General features: G+C 39.6%; 1 protein-coding gene across 4 annotated transcripts; it reads left to right on the top strand.

The window, feature by feature from the left end:
- Positions 1-3: 3 nt before the first annotated feature.
- Positions 4-22,228, top strand: FAM149B1 (family with sequence similarity 149 member B1). Of its 4 annotated transcripts, none has more exons than XM_070945751.1 (15): positions 4-136; positions 3,321-3,416; positions 4,352-4,472; positions 5,775-5,914; positions 6,905-7,024; positions 10,253-10,420; positions 10,871-11,058; positions 12,009-12,142; positions 12,951-13,063; positions 15,434-15,658; positions 16,933-17,050; positions 18,531-18,656; positions 19,693-19,774; positions 19,871-20,002; positions 21,126-22,228. In XM_070945751.1, exons 1-15 carry the CDS (start codon positions 87-89, stop codon positions 21,191-21,193), a joined length of 1,881 nt encoding a protein of 626 aa, XP_070801852.1. In that variant the 5' UTR covers positions 4-86; the 3' UTR covers positions 21,194-22,228. The 4 variants fall into 4 exon arrangements, with proteins under 4 accessions (XP_070801852.1, XP_070801851.1, XP_070801853.1 ...); XM_070945750.1 differs by having other exon boundaries at positions 21,123-22,228; XM_070945752.1 differs by having other exon boundaries at positions 19,871-20,031; positions 21,123-21,211.
- The last annotated feature ends 1,000 nt before the right edge of the window (positions 22,229-23,228 follow it).

The following is a 23,228-nucleotide window of genomic DNA, read 5'->3' as shown; positions in this document are numbered from 1 at the left end:
GGAGGGGGCGTCGCCATGGCGGCCGGGGCCGAGCCGGCCAGCCGGCTGCGCCGACGAGGACCGAGATGAGCCGCTGAGGCGGGAGGATGATCTCGCGATACACCCGGAAGCCGGTGCCCCCCGACGTCCAGGGGATGTGAGTGACGTTCTCTTGGGCCAAACCCGAGGCGCGGGTCCCCTCGGAGCCTTTCCCAGGCGCTGCCAGCCCTTCCGGAGAAGCGGTCTGCCTTCCAGGGAGCCCTGCGGCGGCCTGACGAGGCTCTCTTCCCCGCCGCCTCTCTCGAAATTCCTCTGGGTTATTCCCACGTTCTTTGGCTCGAGGGCTGCCGGGGAGGAGGGCTCCCCCTAGCGGTTTGAGGCAGCATCACACCCGCGCCTGCTGCAAATTGCTTAAAAGACAAGCGGGGCGCATCCTTGGGCGGGAGGGAGGTTAGTCAAATCCCAGGTCTGTGAGAGGAGTGAGCTCTGGGCTTCGTTGGGAAATGCTCCAATCAATCAATCAGAATAGAGCTGGAAGGGGCCTTGGAGGTCTTCTAGTCCAGCCCCCTGTTCAAGAAGGAGACCCCAGACCATTTCAGACAAGTGGCTGAATCATGAATGAATCAGAATAGAGCTGGAAGGGGCCTTGGAGGTCTTCTAGTCCAGCCCCCTGCTCAAACAAAAAGAGCCTTGGTACTACAGTGGTTTAAAGCACCCTGTTATTAACACAGCTGCCTGCAATTTCTGCTGGTTCGAATCTCTCCAAGGCTCAAGGTTGACTCAGCCTTCCATCCTTTCTAAGGTAGGTGAAATGAGGACCCAGTTTGTGGGGGCAATAAGCTGACTTTGTATAAAATATACAAAAGAATGAAGGCTATTGCTTAACGCACTGTAAGCCGCTCTGAGTCTCCGGAGAAGGGCGGCATATAAATCAAATTAAAAAAAAAAAAAAAAACAGGAGATCCTATACCATTTCAGACAAGTGACTGTCCAGTCTCTTCTTCAAAACCTCCAGTGATGAAGCACCCACAACTTTTGACCGCAAGCTGTTCCTCTGGTTAATTGTTCAGACTGTTATGAAGTTTCTTCTCAATTCCAGGTTGCTTCTCTCCTTGATTACTTTACATCCATTGTTTCTTGTCCTGCCCTCTGGTGCTTTGTAGAATAATTTGACCCCCCCCTCTTCTTTGTGGCAGCCTCTCAAATACTGGAATACTGCTATCATGTCCACCCTAGTCCTTCTTTTCTCTACACTAGCCAAATCCAAATCCTCCAACCGTTCTTCATATTTTTAGCCTCCAGGTCTTTAATCGTCTTAGTTGTTCTTCTTTGCACTTTTTCCGAAGTCTCAACACCTTTTTATGTAATGATGTGACCAAAACTGGATGCCAGTCTCTTCTTTAAAACCTCCATTATTGGAGCCCCCACAACTTCTGAAGGGAAGCCTTTCCACTGATTAATTGTCCTCACTGTTAGGAAAAGTTTCTCCTTAATTCCAGGTTGCTTCTCTCCTTGATTACTTGCCATCCATTGTTTCTTGTCCTGCCCTCTGGTGCTTTGTAGAATAATTTGACCCCCTCTTCTTTGTGGCAGCCCCTCAAATACTGGAATATTGCTATCATGTCACCCCTAGTCCTTCTTTTCTCTAGACTGGGCCATACCCAAATTCTACAAATTCTTCATATGTTTTAGTCTCCAGTTCTTTAATGATCTTAGTTGCACTTCTTTGCACTTTTTCCAAAGTCTCAACATCTTTTTTTTGCAATGTGGTGACCAAAACTGGATGTAGTATTCCAGGTGTGGCCTTACTAAGGCTTTATATAGCTGTACTAATACTTCATATGATTTTGATTCTAGGCCTCTGTTTATACAACCAAGGATTGTATTGGTTTTTTTGGGTACCGGCTCATGTTTAAGTGATTGTTCACTAAGTCGCCAAGATCTCTCTCACAGTTACTGTTTTTCAGCCAGGATTCGCCTAATTTGTACTTGTGCCTTTGGTTTTTCCTGCCTAGGTGTAAAACCTTGCTTTTCTCCACATTAAATTTCATGTTTTTGGATAGAGCCCATTGCTCAAATCTGTCAAGATCTTTTTGGATCCTGAGCTTGACTTATGAGGTCTTTCAATCTGCGTGTCCCTGGATAGAGTATTACCTTTCCCATTACATTGAACAGACAGGAATGCTTTATGATTTTCATGAGGAGCGGAAATGCAGAGGCATAGCATATTTCACTTACAGTGGCATGAAAAGTTCAGATTTCTCTTTATCATTTCAGGAAGAATTAAAACTAGGGCACTAAACCATGATTTGTTGAGGCATAATGTACTGCTTACACCTCTGGGTTGCATTTGCACAATATGCAAAGAAAAGCAGAGATTTCACAAGTTTAGTCATTTCTGGGTTTGTACAGCCATGATTAGTAACTGGGTTCTCATAACATGCTAAATAAAAAGATGAGTGCAGTACAAGTAGTCCTTGACTTACAACCACAACAAAACCCAAAATATCTGTTACTAAGTAAGACAGTTGTTAATAGAGTTTTGCCCCATTTTACGACCATTTTATACAGATGTTAAGTGAATCACTGCAATTGTTAAATGAATCTGGCTTCCCCATTGACTGCTTGTTGGAAGCCAGCTGGAAAGTTTACAGATAGTGATCACTTGACTTCATTATGCTGTAACTGTCGTAAATACATGCCAGTTTCCAAGCATCTGAATTTTGATCATGTGACTATAGTGATTCTTCAACAATCATAAGTGTGAAAACGAAGCACAAGTCCCTTTTTTTCAGTACTATTGTAACTTTAAATGGATTACTAAACAATTGGTTGTAAATGAGGATTACCTGTAATTCCCACCTTGTTTGAACCAGAACTTTGTTTTTTTTAATTTATTTCAGGGAGGAGAGGCATGAAATAACGCTGCATTATATACATTTATATAACAGTGCTAGGACATCCATGGACTTCTTGTTCAAATATTCTTTGAAATATTCTTTCCTATTCTTTCCTTCTTTCCTATTAAAAGTTAATAGGAAAATTGGGACCTTGTAAGGCTACAGTAAATTTCCCTTGTCAGGATTGCATAGGCTGATTGATTTTTCTACAGAGCTGGAGTGAACCTCAGCTTTTTTGGGTTCATGAACTATGGTTGGGCGGGTTGATCAGGGTGCTTTTAAGAGAGAGAATTGGCAAAAGGTTTGTAGCTCATAAACTAGGAATTTTCTGTTAATGTTAATGAGAATACAATACACTTTCTAATGATTTTAATGCTTTCTGTTTACTGATTTGAAGAAATTCAGTGTCACCAAGCAAATGACATTTTTATTTATTTTCAGTCGAGGACTTACAAAGAATACCTTAGAACATCATCCCCTGCCGGACTCACTGGATGACAGTTACCCATCCACTGAAAGTCAAGAAGATATTTCAAGGTATTGGGATATATAATTAATTAATTGTGGTGGAAGGTTAGGAAAGAAAAAGTTATAAAAGAAGCATTCTTATATCCATTTCCCCCCTTTTTTTAAACCTCTGTTCAAAAGCCATATTAAATAGCTGTGTTTGGAACATGATGCTAGGATCAAAAGGAACAAGCCATACCGTACAATCAGTGACTGTATTTGGTCATGATGATAGAGCACAACCATTCTGGAAACCAACAATGAGTGTTTGTACAAAGCAAAATAAGTTTTAAATAGACTCATTATATAGCAGAAGCATTAGGAACACATTTTTTTTCATTCAATTTATATGGCTGCCCAACTCACTGTCAGTGATTTTGGGCACTTTGGATTCTTGATTCTTGACGAATGTATCTTTTCTTTTATGTACTCCAAGAGCGTATGCACCAAGACAAATTCCTTGTGTATCCAATCACACTTGGCCAATAAAAAATTCTATTCTATTCTATTCTATTCTATTCTATTCTATTCTATTCTATTCTATTCTATTCTATTCTATTCTATTCTATTCTATTCTATTCTATTCTATTCCAAAGATAAAATGTGTGTGTGTATTTAATGAAGGAGAAGAGCATGCATAGCTGATGGGAGGAGTGGAATTGCATTCCCACAAGCACTCCAAGTCCAACTCTCCCGAATTCCATTGATCCTTTTCTGATGCCAATTTAACTACTGAACTTTAGTTGGCCAGATTCTTGTGTATAGGCTTGGGGGGAAAAATTCCGTGTTGTAATCTTACCAGTGATCCTGACTCTTTGCATCTGACATTTTACACACACACACACACACACACACACACACACACACACAATTTCATTTGAAAAATTAAGTCACCAGTATGCATATTACCTTCTCTCAAGATTGATTTACCCTTTTTCTCTTTCCCTCCAAAATATGCATTTTAGTGAGTCTGAAAGTACAAAAGAGCCACACTATCAAGCAGACAATGCAAACTCATGGTCTGCTTGTCAGAGCTTCACAGGCACCTCCACTGAAGACAGTTCTGTTTTTTCTTGGGGCTATGATGTGAGTATTGTCCTTTAACTTTAAATTACAGCAGTGGTTCTTAACCTTTTCTTCACCACAGACCCCGTTAAATGCCTTTTGTGGCCACAGTCCATGGCCATTGACTCACAAAGCTCAAGTTTTAAATAATAATGAATGAAGGCGAATATACATGTCCCAAGATAATGTTGCAGGATCCAACCGGGGTCGGTCACTGGGACCTGATGTTTTGTCTTCAGAGTTTTCAGGCTCGTGCTTGAGCCCGTCTTAAGGGAACTTCCCTCGAGCAAAGTGTGTGCTGTTCTGTGTGTGGTATTTAAATCCTGTTGTATGTGGATTTTTAGTTGTTGATTAGGATGTGTTGATGGCTGGCTTTTAAGTGAATAGCTGTGGTATGCTTGTGCTGCCCAGCCCTTGCCTTCTGAGTACTTGATAGGTTGGTGGTAAATCAGCACTCCTATTGACTGAGGGGCTTGTTTCACAGGCTTCCATCACTTTCCTGGCTGTTTTTGTGCCTGCTCATCCAACAATCTTAGTAGCTGCAAAATTGGATGTGTGTCCTTGTTCATTAAATCATAACATTTCTTCAAGTCTTTGCAAACCTCCTGTAATGATATCATGTGCCCCCCCCCCCCCAGTGGTCCATGGACCACAGGTTAAGAACCACTGAATTATAACATTTGATGGAATAAGTTTCAACTCTCATAAGAATCTATGTATGCTTTCGCATTTTGATCTCGAAGAATGAGCTCACGAATGAGTTTGTAAGAGAGCCTCTTTTTTTAAAAAAATATTTCTGTTTAAAAAATCGAAACCAAAATTGAATGACCTTGATCATTATTATGATTTCCAAAAGCAATTGTTTTATTTTTCATCCGGTTTTCTTCTGAATATTTTCTTTTTCTAATTTGGTAAACCTGAAGATCTATTAAGCTTAGGATGCCTTGGTTTATTTTCTCATCTATTTTAGTTGACTTTATTTTAGATATCCCCGGAAAGACCTTCTTTGGGATTTTCTAAGCAAATAGTGTCATTTCTTGGATCAATCTTTTTGCATAGTATTATAAAACAAGGGTCTCCAACCTTGGCAACTTTAAGACTTGTGGACTTCAACTCCCAGAATTCCTCAGCCAGCAAAGCAAAGCAGGCTGAGGAATTCTGGGAGTTGAAGTCCACAAGTCTTAAAGTTGCCAAGGTTGGAGACCCCTGCTATAAAATATTAATGTTATCTTTCTGTTGTTAAAAAAAAAAAAAAAGCCTTTTGAGAACATGACTAATGACATATATCTTCCCAACTAATTATTTTGCCTTTTCCTCCCCTAGGAATTTGATAAGGCTGCTACCCGGCAAGTTCAGCAAATATTCAGACACATTGATGAGCTCCTTTACGAACAAAAACCATGTTTATATGTTAGCCTAGAGGAGGAATGCGAACAATGGATGTCAAGGTTTCCTCACCTCAGGTATCTCAAATATATATTACTACTCCGTACTTCAGAGTACTAGAGAGCCACTTTGTTTACATGGGTGGTGTCCTTTATGGCCAGCAGTCTTTACGCACGCCCCCTTAGGGCTCTCTTAAATATGGAATCAGGTTAACCACAGAGGTTAAGTTAGAATTAAAACTGTGAAAGTTAAGGACTGAGACAACTGAAGCAGATAAGATATTCCAGACTTCGACAGCTCTGTTAAAAGAATGGAATTTCTTTACGATAAAGTTTAGAGTGGTTGTTCGCACACGTGACATTACAATTAAAGCTTAAAAAAGTCATTTACAGGTAAAGGGTTACTATGTATAATTTTGTATTCCATACCTAAGTCTGACCGCAATCGGCACAGTTCTAAACTATCCAAACCAAGAATTTCAAGCCTTGTAGCATAGAGTGCTCTATTATGGACAGAAGAAGGCAAGACTTTTCTTGTAAAGTACTTCTGAACTCGCTCAATTGTATTAATGTCCGATATGAGGTAAGAAATTCCAGACAGTTGAACAGTATTCTAGGATTGGTCTAATACAGGGGTCAGCAACCCGTGGCTCTGGAGCCACATGTGGCTCTTTCATCCTTTTGCTGCGGCTCCCTGTCACTCAAAATATGCGTCACAACCGCCAATGTGCAACACCCGCCGGCATGCAATTTATTGACCTTTTCAACCCCCCGGTAGGCCAACCGTGGATAAATCCAAGAAAAGAAAAGTTTCAGAAGAAAACAGAACGTTTAATTCAACTATATATGCTAGTTTTGTGGCTGCTCAGGAAATAGTCAGGCACGGGAGGGGTTTTGTGGCTCCCGGTGTTTTCTTTTCTGTGGGAAACAGGTCCAAATGGCTCTTTGAGTGTTTAAGGTTGCCGACTCCTGGTCTGATATATGTGTATAATTTTTTTTTAGAGCAGATCATGTTTAACAAGTTTATTCAAAGCAATTAATAGTTTATAATTTTCTCTTTAACATCAGGATTGTGGGGAAGCAAATAATGATACCCACTGATGAAGGCTATGGATGGTATATTAGTTCAGCGTGCAGCACTTTAACTTCAACAGGCATGAGTCCCACGCAAGAGAAAGATCCTAGTGAGTAAGTGCCTGCGATCACTAACTTCACAAGGATTACAGTTATTGTTTTTCACCAACTAAGCCCTTGTCATCTGCAGCAGAAAGTGAACTTTTTAAAATTACAACCCTATTTTCGTTTTAAGAGGTGAATATTCAACCGTTCAGTCCATTTCTATCTTGAGAAGTTTTCTGTACAAACCAGGGTTGTTGTTTTTTTTTGTTAAGTACAAACATCAATACAAGTATCAATAATGCATCTCTTCTGTGTACAAGCTCTATTCCTAAGAAATGTTGACATTATTGGTCTGGCTCTACAAAACCAGGAAAGGTCTTTGTACCTACTTTCTATGTTACAAGTTTTGAAATTGGAGATAATTTCAGTAGAAGCTACATGGGAAAAAAAAGTTCAGTTATTCTATATAAGTTGCTGCTCAGAGGGAAAAAGCTACTGCTTACCCTGTTTCCCCGAAAATAAGACCCAACCAGAAAATAAGTCCTAGCATGATTTTTCAAGATGCTTGTAATATAAGCCCTACCTCCAAAATAAGCCCCAGTTAAAATTGACAGCCAGGTGGGTGCATTTAATACCGTATTCCCCCCAAAATAAGACCTAACCGGAAAATAAGCCCTAATGCGTCTTTTGGAGCAAGAATTAATATAAATCCTGGTCTTATTTTTGAGGAAACACGGTAATTTTCTGTTTAGATCTCAGCTCTGGACAATAATAACTCAAATATTGATAGACTAGTAGTTGTTGCCATGCCAATGCATAATCAAATGTCATATACTTAGTAATATAGAAACAATGTATGCAACCTAGTGAATTAATGAAGAGGTCAGCATTGTAACCACCAGTTATTCTGACTCAGAATAATTATTTCAATCTCAGCAGAAATTTGGGCAGTCTGAGGGGCAAATGCTTTTTGGATAAATTAAGAAAACTACCTCTGAGGAAGGGAGAGTATAAAGTTGGATTAAGGATGGTAAAAGTATTTTGAGGGTGATAGTTGCCCAAATTGAATCTGTATGTCCAAAGGCCTAATATTTTCAAAAAAAGGTGATGAGTATGAGGAGTCCTTGGTTACTGTGCTTGGTGGTTTTCTTGCAGCTATTTCATTACCCAAACTAGGTAACATCATCAGTGCTAGTAAGGAGTGGGGCAGGGTGGATAAAAATCAATGATTTTTTTTAAAAAAATAAAAAAAAATGGATTTTTTTGATTTAAATCGGATTTTTTTATTTAAATCAGATTTTTTTGAATTTTATTGAATTTATTTTAATAAAAAATTTGGGGGGTAAAAATCTATCGTAAGATAGTTTTCTATTTAAGATACATAAATAATTTAGTTTATTCAGCATGAATATGTAGCATGAGGCTGTATATTCTGCAACACTGGGACTATCAGTGAGTCAACAGTGGGTCAAAGGAGTAGCAGAGATGACAGTTGCTCTTTAAAAATTATGATTTAAATCGAGTTGATTTAAATCAAGTCTTTTTACTAGTGATTTAAATCATGATTTAAATCGACTCGATTTAAATCAAATCCACCCTGGAGTGGGGTTTGCTCTCAGTTTATATTCTAGCGACTTGCCCTGTCAGTGAGGGAGATCTTTGAAGTTGGCTGTTTACTATTGGCTTGTTTGACAGTTTCTTGATTGGGGTGTTCTTTATTTGATTGTTGGTCTGATGATAATCTTGGAGTTAATCTGTCCTCATCTGGGTGCTGATTGTTGGTGGTCTTTTTGTTCCTTTTTTGACTTGTTTATTCTCTTTTGCATAGAATGTAGATATTGTTTCTCTTTATGTGTCTATTGATGGCTAATCTGTCAGACTGCTGAGCTGCTAGAAATTCACTAACATTTTTGGACTTGGCTTGGTCTAGGATGGTCTCAATTTCCCAATTGAAATAAAAGTTTTCATCATGTCTTCTGACTGCTGGTTGGTGTTCATGGGATGCATTCTGATAGTCTTCTGCCTGTTTGTGGCTGTTGAAATCATTACACTGCATGTTGTCAATGACTCCTGTTTTTTCTTCTGGGACTGGTGGGTCTTTTGGTTTGCTTAGGATGTTTTGAAGGGCTTTAGTTTAGTTAGTAAGTAAGCCAACCAAAGAATCTCTAAGACCACCCTGACTAACACTGACAGGTCAAGCCACCAGAATATAAACTGACAGTCCTTACTAGCACTGATGATGGTACCTAGTTTGGGTAACGAAACATCTGTAAGAAAACAACCAAGCTCAGAGAGCACCGAGGATCTCTCATTTCAACCCTGAGCTACAGATATTCTTCTTTATTGGTTATGCATATATATTTTTTCTACTTTCATATTATGACTGCTTCTAAGCTTCCCCTCTCCAGTACAGTTAGAAAGGGAGAAGTAAGAGCTTCCATATGTGAGAAGAGTATCAACTGATTCCATTCTTTGTATCCCATTCAGGATTTAGTCATACAGAATTCTTAATACTGCATGCTTTTGTGTAGAAATAGTTCTCATTTAGTGATTGCAGTGGGTGCCAGCGAAACGGCCTCTAAGTGACATGGTCACTAAGCAAGCCACATGTTGCTGCCATCTCATTTAGATAATGTTTTCTGTGTCCTGTGCCTGACCCAATTCCCCCCTCTATTTTTGCTCCATCTCACAGGACAGAACTATCTGTACCAGAGCTGCTTTTCTCTGCAATACAGAGTTTCCATAAAAAAAAGTTCAGCTCTCTTATCTTAATACTACTTGATTAGAGGTCTCCCTTGGACTCTGCTGCCTGAAACTGACCAGATCTTAATTAGTTTCAGACTTAAGTCTTGTATTGTCATGAATGCATGCTATTGGTTGGAAAATGAAATCTTTATTACCGTGTATTACTGCCATTTACGAATAGTCACTATCCAAGGGAGGACAACCTGTACCTTGATTTTTGTTTTAAAAACTCTGTGGAACGACAATCTTTTGTTTAATTTTAAAACTAATCATGTGGTGTGTGCATTGAAGTAGATACACTGTGTGGAATTTTCTGCTTTTCTTCCTTTTTTTTTTCCATTGTGTCAAGCCTAAAATTGTAACAGTGTATGCAAAGACAATATTTTTTTAATCTGTAAGCCACTTGAATGCCTTGTTCTGCAAACACAGCAGGGTATAAAAAGTTTTAAGTGCAAACAAACAAACAAACAAACAGATTCTCTGCATGTTAGATCTTAAAGAGAAAGAAGCCAACTTTATTACTGACATTAAAAAGCCTTGTTTGTTGTTCAGGTTTACTATCTGGGGCAAAAAGGTTCCCCTTTCTGTTTCTCTTGGGAAAGAAGACAACTTTTCAAAAATCTCTGAGCTGAAAATGTTTGAGAATGAAGAAATGGAAGATACTGTGATTATCTCTGAAGGAATAATGGAGGAATACTTAGCATTTGACCACAGAGATGTGTAGGTATTGAATACATTTCACAACAACATATTTAGTGATTTTACAATGACCTAGAATTCTATGTTTCTTCGTAACAATAAAAAGGTATACTGCATCAAACAGTATAAACCTGTAAGATTTCTTTTTCCTTTTTTTTTAGTTTTGATTGGATGGTAAGGGAAAGTAGATATTATCTAGCAGCAAAGCCCATTGTGAATACCTTTGGTGATTGCTTGACTTGGTCTTCTCCCATCAGAGATGCCTTAACAGTGGGAGAGGCTGATAAAGGCAGGGATTCAATCAGATGGTTCAGTTCCTCCTGTAAAGTGGAGAAGAGCTCTGATAGTTGTTTTCCAATTTCTGTTTCCAAATCCCAGTTCAGTAGATAAGTTGAAACACTGTGAGAAGCTGTCGGTCAACATTTTTAAGTACTGAACAGCTGTAATGGGGTTTACATGCTTTTTTCAAAGGGAAGAAGAATTGAACGAATGGAAAATGGGACTTTCACCAGCCAGACGGAAATTAGGGTTTCCTCCAATCTCACCATCGTGCTGCATGAGAGATGCAGTTCTTTCCTTCGTATTTGATGATGTGTGGAGCGAAGTCTTGGGCTACATGGAGCAGCTGATCTGCAGACATTGGGAAGGTCCATCCTCAGGTTTGTCTTTAGGCTGCAATTCTGTCTGTATAATGCAGGGGTGCCCAAGTTTGGCAACTTGAAGAAGCATGGCTAGCTGAGGAATTCTGGGAATTGAAGTCCACAAATCTTCAAGTTGCCTAGCTTGGACACCCCTGGTAATATGGATGCCTCTTCTAAAAACTCTTTTCCCAAAAATAATTTTAATACAGATATAGCATTGGTAATTATGTGCTTTTGTAATATGACATGGACCTGAATATAGTTTGGATATAGTAAATCATGTATGTATGTATCATGTATGTATCATGTATATATGATTTAACAAACAGATGTTAAAATAGTATTGGGCTTTTTGATGTTATATTTGGAGTTTTCCTATCTCTAACAATGCTTAGTATTATTGTAATGTTTTAGGCTATGCTTGACAAATTAATTGTATTTATATTCTGTTCTTCTAAACTTTTATTATTCAACTAGAACTGCCTATGTATTTTTCTTTGAAGATGTTTCTGCTCACAAGGCAGGGTAGCATTTGTTAGGGAGTTGAAAGAAAACACAGATTCCATTTAGTGCACAACCCTAGCTGTTTCGACAAATGACAGGATTAGATGCTTAAAATATGAGAAACAACCTGTGTTGCAACTCTTGAGGTCTTATTATTTCGTTTCTCAAGCAGTTGTGTGCATGCAGCTTCTCATAATAATGGGCTTTAAAAAACATGATAAAAATAGTTACTGCATGAATCAAATTTAGCAAGAATACTGTGCTGCATTTAATTTCTTTAATCTATTGATTCTTGTTCAATTATCAAGTGCTAAATAAATGTTCAAGTGTTAACCAAGTATTGCTGTAACTCTTTAAGCAATTATGAGGGAAATCAGGCTGTAGGTTTTTTAATATCTGAAAAACCTGCCTATAAGGATCTCGGACAAATAATGCCTCTTGTCATTTGTTTGGGCTATTGGTAGATGATGGGAAGAATGTCATTTCGGTAGAAGCAAACCGGACAGATTCCGGGAGTCCTTTTATGCAGTTTGAACCTTTGCCATTGGTATTACCTCGGATGCCACAAACCAAGATGCCCTCTATCTCTTCAAATCTGGTAAGTTTAATAATTAATCAATTGTCTTCCAAATTTTGTTGTTGTTGTTGGTTATCATACTTTTTAGAAGTCTTTTCCCCGTGTTGCAAATGTTCTTATATTTTGAGATTGGAATTGGAACATAAGCATTCAGTTTCTTTGAAAATACTGTGTGAGGTTTTGATTAAGTGTAGAAGATGTTAATGTTGATTCTACTCAGCTTAATGGAGATCAGAAAGGAATGTGATTTCTTTACTTTAAAGTTAACTGAGTTAATCTCTTTGAGTTTTTAAAATATATTCTGATTCTCACTGTGCATACTCTGCAAGTGAGGTACATTCTGTAATAATACTGTATTAATGGTTCAGTCTGTGTTTCATCTGTTTAATTCAGTTTCTTTCCTTTTTTCTCTCTTTCATTTTCTATATGATCCTCTTGTATAACTTATCATATGTATGGTACTTAAAAGGCAGATCCAGCCAGCCCCAGTTGCTCGTCAGATGCCCATTGCTTGGGAATGAGTTGACAGTACTTACAAAGAGTAGAATTTAACAGTGTTGTTATGAATATTTACTTACAAAGGTGGCATAAAAAGCTGAGCTTAAAATTAGTCATTGATGTTACATTTACTTAATTGTGTCCAAAATTAAAGCATTTTCTCTCTACGTGGCTTATTGCATAATCATTGAGAACATTTCCTTTACAATTATAGAAAATAATGTTCACTTTTCTTACCCTTTTTAGTAGAAATGGCCATTGCGAATGAACTATTCCAAATTAACTTTTTGTTGTTTAATTATGATCTAATTTAATTTCTTCTAATCTACAGGTAAATGTTTCTCAAGGTGCAAATACCGGCCCGCAACGTAATTTGAATGGCTTGATGGTAATTCATGGGATTCCCTTACATCCGAGGAACTTGCCCTTGATGGACAAAATACTGTAAGAATTTACAAAATTTGTTTGTTCTGCATAAAGCTGGCTTTCTGATTATAAAGATGAGTCTGAAGTATTTGGGGTTCTTTGTTCAGACAGATATTTCAGAGTTGACTTTTAAATATACTTTTTCTTCTTGTTTCCTATGGAAACAGAATACTTCTGCAAATAATTAGTCAGATAATTAGTTAAAATGTGTATAACTTCAATGCCTTTTTTTATATTTGATTGTATTAAACCTGTAAGGATGTAAGTTGCTTTTAGTTTAAATGCACAATTACGTTGTAGAATTAGGATCCTGAAATATAAATGAGATATTTATAACTGACAGAAGCTAAAATTTAGATACAAAAATAAAAATCTGTAAGATAGCGTGAAGATAAAGATTCCCTTGCTTTGGGCTTGTTTGCTGGTGGCTATATGGATGTATCCATACAATTTTCTTGGCACAGTAGAGAAAGAAGTTAGCAGGGTTGTCTTCTAGGATGTCATTTCTTCCTGATCTTCCCTCCAAACTCCAGCTATATGTCTGATATTGCTTAGCTTTAGGACAGGGGTCAGCAACCCGTGGCTCTGGAGCCGCATGTGGCTCTTTCATCCCTCTGCTGTGGCTCCCTGTCGCTGGTCGGTGCCAAAATTTTGAGAGGAGCTTCGGGTTGGGGGGGGGGCAGGGTAAAGCATGGTGTGCCAGGAGGAGACTCTATGGCAAGGGATGGGTTTTCCGGTCGGCTCCAGAATTGAACGGGGGGCTTCCGGTTAGGACCTTTGTGGCTCTTTGAGGGTTTAAGATTGCCAACCCCTGCTTTAGGATCAGCCAAAATCAGATTGGTTTAAGGGGTCCTTGGTGCTGTCTGAGCTTGCTTGTTTTCTTGCAGATGTTTCATTACCCAAACTAGGTAACAGCTTCAGTGTTAGTAAGGAGTGCAGTTTGCTGTCAGTTTTATGGTCTAGTCTAGTTGCTTGCCTGTCAGTGTTGGTGGGGGTGGTTTTAGAGATTCTTTGGTTGGTTGGTTTGCTGTTGGCTCTTTGGCAATTTCTTGATTGGGGTATTGTTTACCTGATTGTTGGTCTGATGTATTAATCTTGGAGTTAATCTATGCTGATCTGGTGCTGATTGCTGGTGGTGAGGTGGTTGGGTTTTTTTAATTCCTTTTTGGGGTGAGTGATAGTCTTTTGTATAGTCTACAGTTGTTGCTAATATTGACACATAGACATTAACAACAAACAAGCAAGCTCGGAGAGCACCAAGGACCCCTCATGTCAACCCTAAGCTACAAATATTCTTCTTTATCAGATAGGCGTTGCTATTTGGTATGTCATAGCACAAAAACCCTAAACAATGTATATACTACCATCCAGTCTCACAAAGCCGAAAGTAGAAGATATCAGACATAATAAATAAACTTAACTCAACTTTATAAAAATGTGTATCTATTCAATTTTTGTAGCTATCCATTAAGGGTTGGTGGAAATAATACTTTTCCCCTCCTTGCTAGGAGCAGAGTGCTTTTTCTTAAGCAAACCTGGGGAACAAACTTAATAGTTGTTTGCTGTATAAACAATTCCTATGAATAGCTACCTATTTATCAATAAAATCCTTTTTTAAAAAAAAATTGATTTATATGCCACCCTTCTCCGGAGACTCAGGCAGCTTACAATGCGTTAAGCAATAGCCTTCATACTTTTGTATATTTATACAAAATCAGCTTATTGCCCCCACAACTGGGTCCTCAATTTACCTACCTTAGAAAGGATGGAAGGCTGAGTCAACCTTGAGCCTGGGGAGATTCGAACTAGTAGTAATTGAAGGCAGATGAATGATAATAACAGGCTATTAGTCTGCTGCACCACCAGGCTCACTATTAATTTTAAGCATCTTATTTAATAGGGTGGTTCGGTGAGATGGCAGTTAAGCCAGAATAGGCTTTCATTAACATTATTTTGCTTTTAATACAGAAAGGACCAAAGTTTGCCAGCAGTTTATACCTATATGTTTTATGGCAACGGTCCCCAACCTTTGTGGCTTGATGGCCCAGTTGGGGTGTGTGTGTGAGGGGAATTGGGCTGTGCGAATGGTGGGCCGGCGCTCATGCATGCAGTTCAACATGCGTGAGTGGTGGGCTGGCACACACAAGTTGAGCTGCATGCACATGCACTCCGCCCAGCCTCTCACACAGCCCAATTCTGAATAGACCACAGTCCAGTAGTGGGCCACGGCCCAGGGGTTGGGGACCTCTGCTTTATGGAGCAGTAAAATGATTCATTTGTAATAATACACTGTTTTCTTCCTGTATCTAGACAATTTACCCAAATGCTGTAAAAGTTGATTGATTGATTGATTGATTCTTGTGCCTTTTCTCCCTCTCTTGGTTTTAGAGACTACGATGAAAGAATGCTTATGAGACCAGGATCCAGTTCTATCTTGTCAACCAGAGCTCGGCCAAATCGTCCCCTTGAGCTCAGTGCATCTTCTCTGTCCTACTGTGCACAGTCGGCGAGGAGGCGTAACCCCCCACCGCGTACCCTGCATCCTATCAATGCCAGCCTTTCTCGCTCAGGAACCCCACGACCCTTAGATGATGTCATCAGGGGAACTCGACTGTAAGTTGACATATAAGATGAGCTGAATTCCTTCCTTCCGCCATTATTTGTTGACCGATTTAGTAAATTCATAGAGCCACCTATCTCACAGTCATGACTCGGAGTGGCGTACGGAGTTATCAGACAAAAAAATGACACAAACAAATAGCCAAAACACCACCAACAATAATCATTAAAAGTTTTTCAAAATCATTTTAAAAAGATATGGAACTAAAATGTGTAGAAATTGAAAACGGTGTAGATGAATAATAAAATATCAGGGGAAAAAAACGGGGGAAAAACAGAATAACATATCACACCGGATTGTTTAATTTGCAGAAAATTAGGAGGAGGAAGTGCTGTGCATATCAACTTCCGCTCTGAGCAAAGGGCAAGATGGAAAGCAAATAAGTAAAACCATCCTGTCATTACTTAGTTATAAGTAAATAAGTTAGTTATAAGTAAAAATAGAGGATTTTAAGTTTCCTGAAAATCAGTGTTTCTCAACTTTGATACCTTCAAAGCCTGAAGTATCTTGAGGTATGAGCCTGAGTGGCGTAGGAGGCTAATGCCTCCTACTAAAGCAGCATTTAACATCCAGCTGCCTGCAATTACTGCGAGTTCAATTCTCACCAGGCTCAAGGTTGACTCAGCCTTCCATCCTTTCTAAGGTGGGTAAAATGAGGACCCGGTTTGTGGGGGCAATAAGCTGACTTTGTATAAAATATACAAAAGTATGAAGGCTATTGCTTAACGCATTGTAAGCCGCCCTGAGTCTCCGGAGAAGGGCGGCATATAAAAATAAATAAAAATATTAAAAAAAATTATTTGCTTGTATTTCATGTTTCTAAACTGCCCACCTCTCTGTAACTCCGCACCTCTTAAAAGTTGCCACGGTTGAGAAACACTGTTGCAGATTGTTGTTACAAACAATTTTGTTCTTAAGTTAGGGGGGAAATTAATTATGACCACTTAGAATTACCGTTTAATGTAATACTAGAAAGAGACCTTGATAAAATCATGATACCGAGAGCGGTTGCATAAGAGATGGGTGGCAAGTAAATTTCATAAACATACAAACAAGATCTGTTTCTCGTCTCCACTGAAATGCACCTCATGTGGAGTTCACCACTTGCTTAGTCTCAGCTGTTCCCAGGCCATCATGGAGCAAACACCGCTTCAGCTTGCAAGGCCTACCGTTCTCGATTTTGTCTTTTAAAGAAGTTCACGTCAACCTTGCCATTTCTAATGGAATTGGACAGTTTGTAACAAGTGCTGTTGTTGTTTTCTTCCAGCTCTGCTGCAAATGAGCAGCTGTCATCACCTTCTCCGATGCCATTAAGCAGAAATAATCTCCTGCCTCCTATTACTACCATAGAAGGGACAGAACATATAGTATCCCAAAAGCAAACGGTAAGTCAACTGCTTTTTTTTGCTTGTTTGTTTCTTGCCGCCCCTGTAGATTATCCCTGATATTTTTTTTTAAAAAAAAAGAATGTATAACATTTTTAAAATTATTTTTGAATTTTAAATTAGAGGTTTTCATTACTGGCTTTCAGGGTTAATTTTTTCTACAAACACTCATTGAAATATGCTAATGAAAACCTGAAATAATAGGATGTCTAATCATTTTTTTAAAAAATTTGATTTATATGCCGCCCTTCTCCAGAGACTCAGGGCGGCTTACAGTGCGTTAAGCAATAGCCTTCATACTTTTGTATATTTATACAAAGTCAGCTTATTGCCCCCACAAACTGGGTCCTCAATTTACCTACCTTAGAAAGGATGGAAGGCTGAGTCAACCTTGAGCCTGGCGAGATTCGATCTTACTTTAATTGCAGACAGCTGGTATTAAATTACAGTGCTTCTGTCTGTTGAGCTAAACCAGCATCATTGAGATGCTATAGGTGGTAGATGATCTAGAAACTGAACAATATTGCTCTTTATTTGTGAATTAGGTGGCGTTCAACTCAGCAGTCCCATAAGGCTAATTGTTGACAACTGTCAACAATTGTTGATTCATGACAACTCTTGTATTTCTTGTATTATGTGTACAGACACTTCCAACTTTTCTCTTTATGTGGAACTATAATATCTCTTAAAAGGGACATGGTGGCTTAGTGGCTAAGACGCTGAGCTTGTTGATCGAAAGGTCAGCGGTTCACCGGTTTGAATCCCTACCCCGTTTTCCCCAAAATAAAATGTCTTGTATAATAATGTCTTGTATTATCAAGACATCCCCTGATAATAAGCCCAGTCAGGCTTTTGAGCCAATGGCAATAAGACCAAGCACTTATTTCAGGATTCAAAAAAATATAAGACAGGGTCTTATTTTCGGGGAGTACCGCGTAACGGGATGAGCTCCTGTTACTTGTCCCAGCTTCTGGGAACCTAGCAGCTTCTGGGAACCTAGCAGTTCGAAAGCACGTAAAAAATGCAAGTAGAAAAAATAGGGACCACCTTGGTGGGAAGCTAACAGAGTTCCATGCGCCTTTGGCGTTTAGTCATGCCGGCCACATGACCATGGAGACGTCTTCAGACAGTGCTGGCTCTTCGGCTTTGAAACGAAAATGAGCACCGCCACCTAGAGTCGGGAACGACTAGCACCTATGTGTGAGGGGAACCTTTACCTTTAATATCTCTTAAATAAGGCTACTAAACTCTGTAGGCATCACTGAACCTGGGCGAAGATAATCACAACACCTACATCCCAAATTCTATATTTGGGGTTAAATCCAAACTTAGGAAATTGGGAGGAAAGCTGCACTAAATCTTCCTATGCACCCTCTCTTTAGCCAAGAGAGTGAGAACTGTTGCATATGTTTGGTGTTTATTTCTAATTTTTTAAATAGCTCTTTTGATATAAAACTATTTCTTTCTCTTCATGTTGCAGAAATCCCGGGTAAATGTTAACCGGGCTCGAAGTGCAGTAGCAGATGACGTCAGCCATCAACCAGTTCATGAGAGATTTTTATTACCTGAGAGTTTTTCCAGGCCTAATACATCGCATGCATTTTGGGTAAGGTGTAACAAAATTCCACTTGTACTAGAATGTTGTACAGAGTTCCTTCTTTTGGACACCTCTCAGGAAATTGCCAAGGTGTATAGGTTGTTTTGAGGTCTGAAGGGGGAATATGGGCAATATATAATGCAAGTATAGGCTGTCCTCAACTTACAACCACAATTGAGCCCAAAATTCCTGTTGCTAAGTGAGATATTTCTTAAGTGAGTTTCGCCACATTCTACGACTTTCCTTGCCACAGTTGTTAAGCGAATCGCTGCAGGTGTTATGTTAGCCACTTAGTTGTTGAGTGAATCCGGCTTCCCCATTGAACTTGCTTGTCAGAAGGTCTCAAAAGGTGATCACAGGACCCTGGGATACCGCAACCATCATAGATATGAGTCAGTTGTGTCCAAGTGTCTGAATTTTGATCATGCGACCACTGGGATGCTACAACAGTCATAAGTGTGAAAAAAACGGACATAAGTTACTTTTTCCAGTGCCGTTGTAATTTCAAACAGTCACTAAATGAACTGTTGTTTGTAGAGGACTACCTGTTGCATCCAAAGAAATACCAGTATGTGTTCCCTTCAGAGAGTAACCTGGAGACCTACTTTGGTGTATACCAGGGGTGCCACTCTAAATTTCATTGAGGGCCGCATCAGGGTTGTGTTTGACTTCAAGGGGCTGGGGTGGGCGTGGCCAGCTCAACATCACTTGTTTCGGGGGCGCCTGTGGCGGCCTGAGAGCTCTGCTAGCAAAAATGGACTCCCAAGCTCTGTTTTCGTCTGTGACGGTCTCCTGCAACCCTCTGCCAGCGAAAATGGAGTTCAGGAGGGCCGCACGCTGTCCTTCGTTGTTTCCAGGGCGGCCCTGCGGGCTAGATCTAAACACCCCGTGGGCCGGATGTTGCCCGCAGGCCTTGAGTTTGACACCCCTGGTGTATACTATATGCATTTAGGATGGGTTGCAACCATGAACATTCTGCTGAATATTTTGGATGTATATGATTTGATCCAGGACCTGATGCAATAATTTGATTTGAACCCTTTAGGCAGAATCACAATACCGTCGTTCTTGCACTGTTATTGATTATGCTAATCAGCCACGAAACAATAAAGGATCTGCTGGTACAGGTACGTTGATAATTGAACACTGTTTAAAAATGACTGCTTCATGTAGAGTGAGTAACACAAAGCGACTTCAACACTGGAATCTTTATTATTCTGCAGATCCTGTCAACGTAGGTGTCATGGGAACCAGTTTAGGGATATCTAGCTCTTCCTATATTAATTCTTTCCACCACCAGCCTCTTGGTCATTTTCTTGATGAAGATGAGGAAGATAATGATCATCCCCCTCTGGGTAAGAAGTAAAGGAACCGATTTGAGAATGTACGTCATCTGTTTAGTTGCAAGCTATAAAAAAAAATTGGCATCTTTTCTTGAAATGTGTTTTGTCGTTTTTTGCTTAAAGTTTAATTCTTAAGCCAGAATAACATTTTAAATCTCATTTAGGATACACTTCAGGGTTTGTTCCCATTCAGTTTATTCAGTCAGTTTAACAAAAGAGGGTAGCCGCCAGTTTGTGTCACAGTGATTTCAAAAAGACAAGTTGTAATCTATCCTGCTGGGTTATGTTATATGCCACATAAGAATAAAAACTACAGACAGGTGACAAGTAGACTTAGCTCAGTCGCTGGAACCTTAACTGAAACAATTCTTATTCAATCACAACTAGTTCTGAATTTTTAACAAAGTTTTGCAGAGAAACTTGGTTCACAGAAGATGTGCCTGTTGTGGCCTGTCAGCCGCCAGCCCCTCCAACAGCCGGATCAGAGGAGGAGGGGGCATGGGAGTCAGGGTCAGCATCAAGGCAACCTGAGAGCTCCGAGGGGGAAGAGGGAATGGAGCTGGCAGAGAGAGAGACAGCAGAGCCTGAGCCATCCGTCAGCCCTCAGATGGAGACTCAACAGCCCCCAGGTCTGGAGGTGGCTGATGAGAAAGAGGAGGAACAGCTGGGTCCAGTGCCTGATGGGCAGATGCGCAGAAGGCAGAGGAGAGGAGAGCAGTGGAAATCCATGGGCCGATCCTTGGGAAGGAAAAGCCACCGCTGCTAGTGAAGCCCCACCCTAGCTCTGGGAATAAAAGGCAGGGGGAGGAGATGAATAGATGTGGCAGATAACTATTCATTTTCTGGCTGGCTGGACTTGTTAGCCTGCGTTGAGAGACAGACTTTTTCCAGGAACTGCTGCCGGTCCTAATAAAGTAATCTTTGAGTTAACTTCAGAGGGTTTGTCGTGTTTGGAGAGCTGGGTCAGAACAGTGCCCTTGTGCCGAAGGTTGATACAGATGCATGCTTGAAAAATGTACAACAGGTTTATTGTCTCGATGTCTTGCAGGCAATGATGATGTTTTTTTACAGGTAACAAAAGTAGACTGGAATTGTTTAGTTGCTTTCAAGCCTTTATCTCATTCTTGCTTAGTAGGTCTTCAGTTATATGGTTCTGTAGGAACTCACAGCCGAGCTGGATCACGAAGTAAACAGGGATTGTAAGCCATCGCATCTCCAAGAGGAAGGAGAATCTACTGAAGCTTTTAGAAGCCGTATTCAGCAACAGCAATATCAAATCCGTTTACAGAAGAATTTGAATTTTTTTTCAGTCTTATTTTTGTATAATAACTGCCAAAGACTACGTGGCTGTATGAGAATTTTGTGCCAGCAGAAACTGTCGCCCTCTTTTTTGATGGAGCACTAAAAGTTTGCGTCCTGTGGAACTCTGCTATCATGCTGTTGGTATGTCTGGCTGAAGAATGCAGTGGCAATACTGGTTACGATTCAAAGACTTGCTAGTTACTGATACTTAATAGCAATATGTTTAGCAATATTATTTATTATGATAATTAAATTTGATTATTGCTTGGCCTACACCTCCAATAGTTTCCCTAAACGTTTAAACAGTTGAAGGTTGTCATTGCTAGTTCATGTATTTCGAAAAAAGGTGGCATTTGAAAGGTGACCAGGATTAAACATAGTATATTTGAATTCATTTATGTATTTAAATGCAGGATACCATTATTTCCCAATTAAATCCATACATGTTTAATCACTTTTTAACGATGCTAACTTTGGCTAAGATTGTAAAGCACCGCTTTAGTTGTGTATTCTTCGACTGTAGTAAATACATAATATCCTTTTTAAGTAAATGAAAAATTTTAAGAAACTTTTTCACCATGTACTCAGATTTAACAGTTAACGGGTTTTCTCATTGGGAAGACAGAATACTTTCTACATTTTGTAGGAGACAAGCCCGGTGAGGTATTAATTTAGAAATACATAAAAACATAGCAACCTGAATATTGTGTTTAATGTCTAACATAATTTTAATATAATTCAATAAAGGCTAACTAGTGTGATGAACTAGTAAATGCCAGCCATTAACTGCTGAAGCTATGTATAAAATAAAGGTAACTTTACATTTTCCCCGATACCATGTGAGAGATGTAAAAGGAACAAAATAGGGAAAGAGTCTTATTACGTTGTAAAATGAAGACTATTTTGTATGCAAATAAAAGCATTTTCTAGACTGTATTTGAGTTGAAATTAAATATCAGGGTTGGGGCCTACCTCCTGGATTTAAAAGTGGTAGAAATTGGAAATGGAAAAATGAATTTCCAGAATACTTTTAAAATTTTTCATTCTATTTTTTTTTCCACCAAAGGACTCAAAGGAGGGTAAGTATGCTATTTTAACTTCAAGGCAATCCTGTGTAACACGGTAGGCTGAGAACCTCTGAGTCAGATCACTCAGAAAAGTTAGTATTTATTTATTTGCTAAACTTACAGAGCCACTCACATATGTGACACTCAGCAGCTTAAAGTTAAAAAGCACAAAACAATACAACCAGTGGTGGATTGCCCCCGGTTTGCAAGAACAGGTAGTAAAACCGGCGGGAGGCCCCGCCCACCGCCCCAGATGTCATCAGGCGATGTGCGCATGCGCAGAAGCTTCTGTGCAGAAGCAAGGCGCGTGCATGAGTGAAGCGAGTCCGCGCGTGATCCTGTTGCGAACCGGTAGTAAAGGTTAAGTAGAACCCACCCCTGAATACAACACAATAGCCAGAAATTGTAACGAAAGTAATTAAAAGCTTTAAAAACTATTTAAAAAACCATAATTTACAAGCAAGCACACTCAATTTCCCTAGCAATACAGCCACTTTGTAAATTCCAGACACGTCACCAGACTGGCGAGGTTGGGGCCAATCTGACCTCTGGGGCAGTGATGTTCCAAAGACAGGTGCCACAGCAGAAAAGGCTCTCCTCTTGGGACACATCAGATGACATTCCTTTGTGGATGAGGTCCCAACATGCCCTTCCTGCTGGACTTGATTGGATGAGCGGATGTGATTGGGAAGAGGCAACTCCTCAAATATACTCGTCTCTCTGATGTAATGTTACACATGAAAGTGGCTAAAGAATACTTGCTGCTGGAGTTGGTAAGTGGAGTTGCTTTTAATAACATCAATATTGTCTTAATTTTCTGCTTCAGCCATCAGGACATTTTCATTTGTTGGTATTGCGCCTTCCATACA

Source organism: Pituophis catenifer, unplaced genomic scaffold (genome assembly GCF_029215685.1).
Source record: "Pituophis catenifer annectens isolate HBS135680 unplaced genomic scaffold, rPitCat1.0.hap2 SCAF_6, whole genome shotgun sequence".
NCBI lineage: Eukaryota > Metazoa > Chordata > Lepidosauria > Squamata > Colubridae > Pituophis > Pituophis catenifer.
The sequence above is the reverse complement of the archived record's forward strand: the minus strand, read 5'-3'. Positions and strand labels throughout refer to the sequence as shown.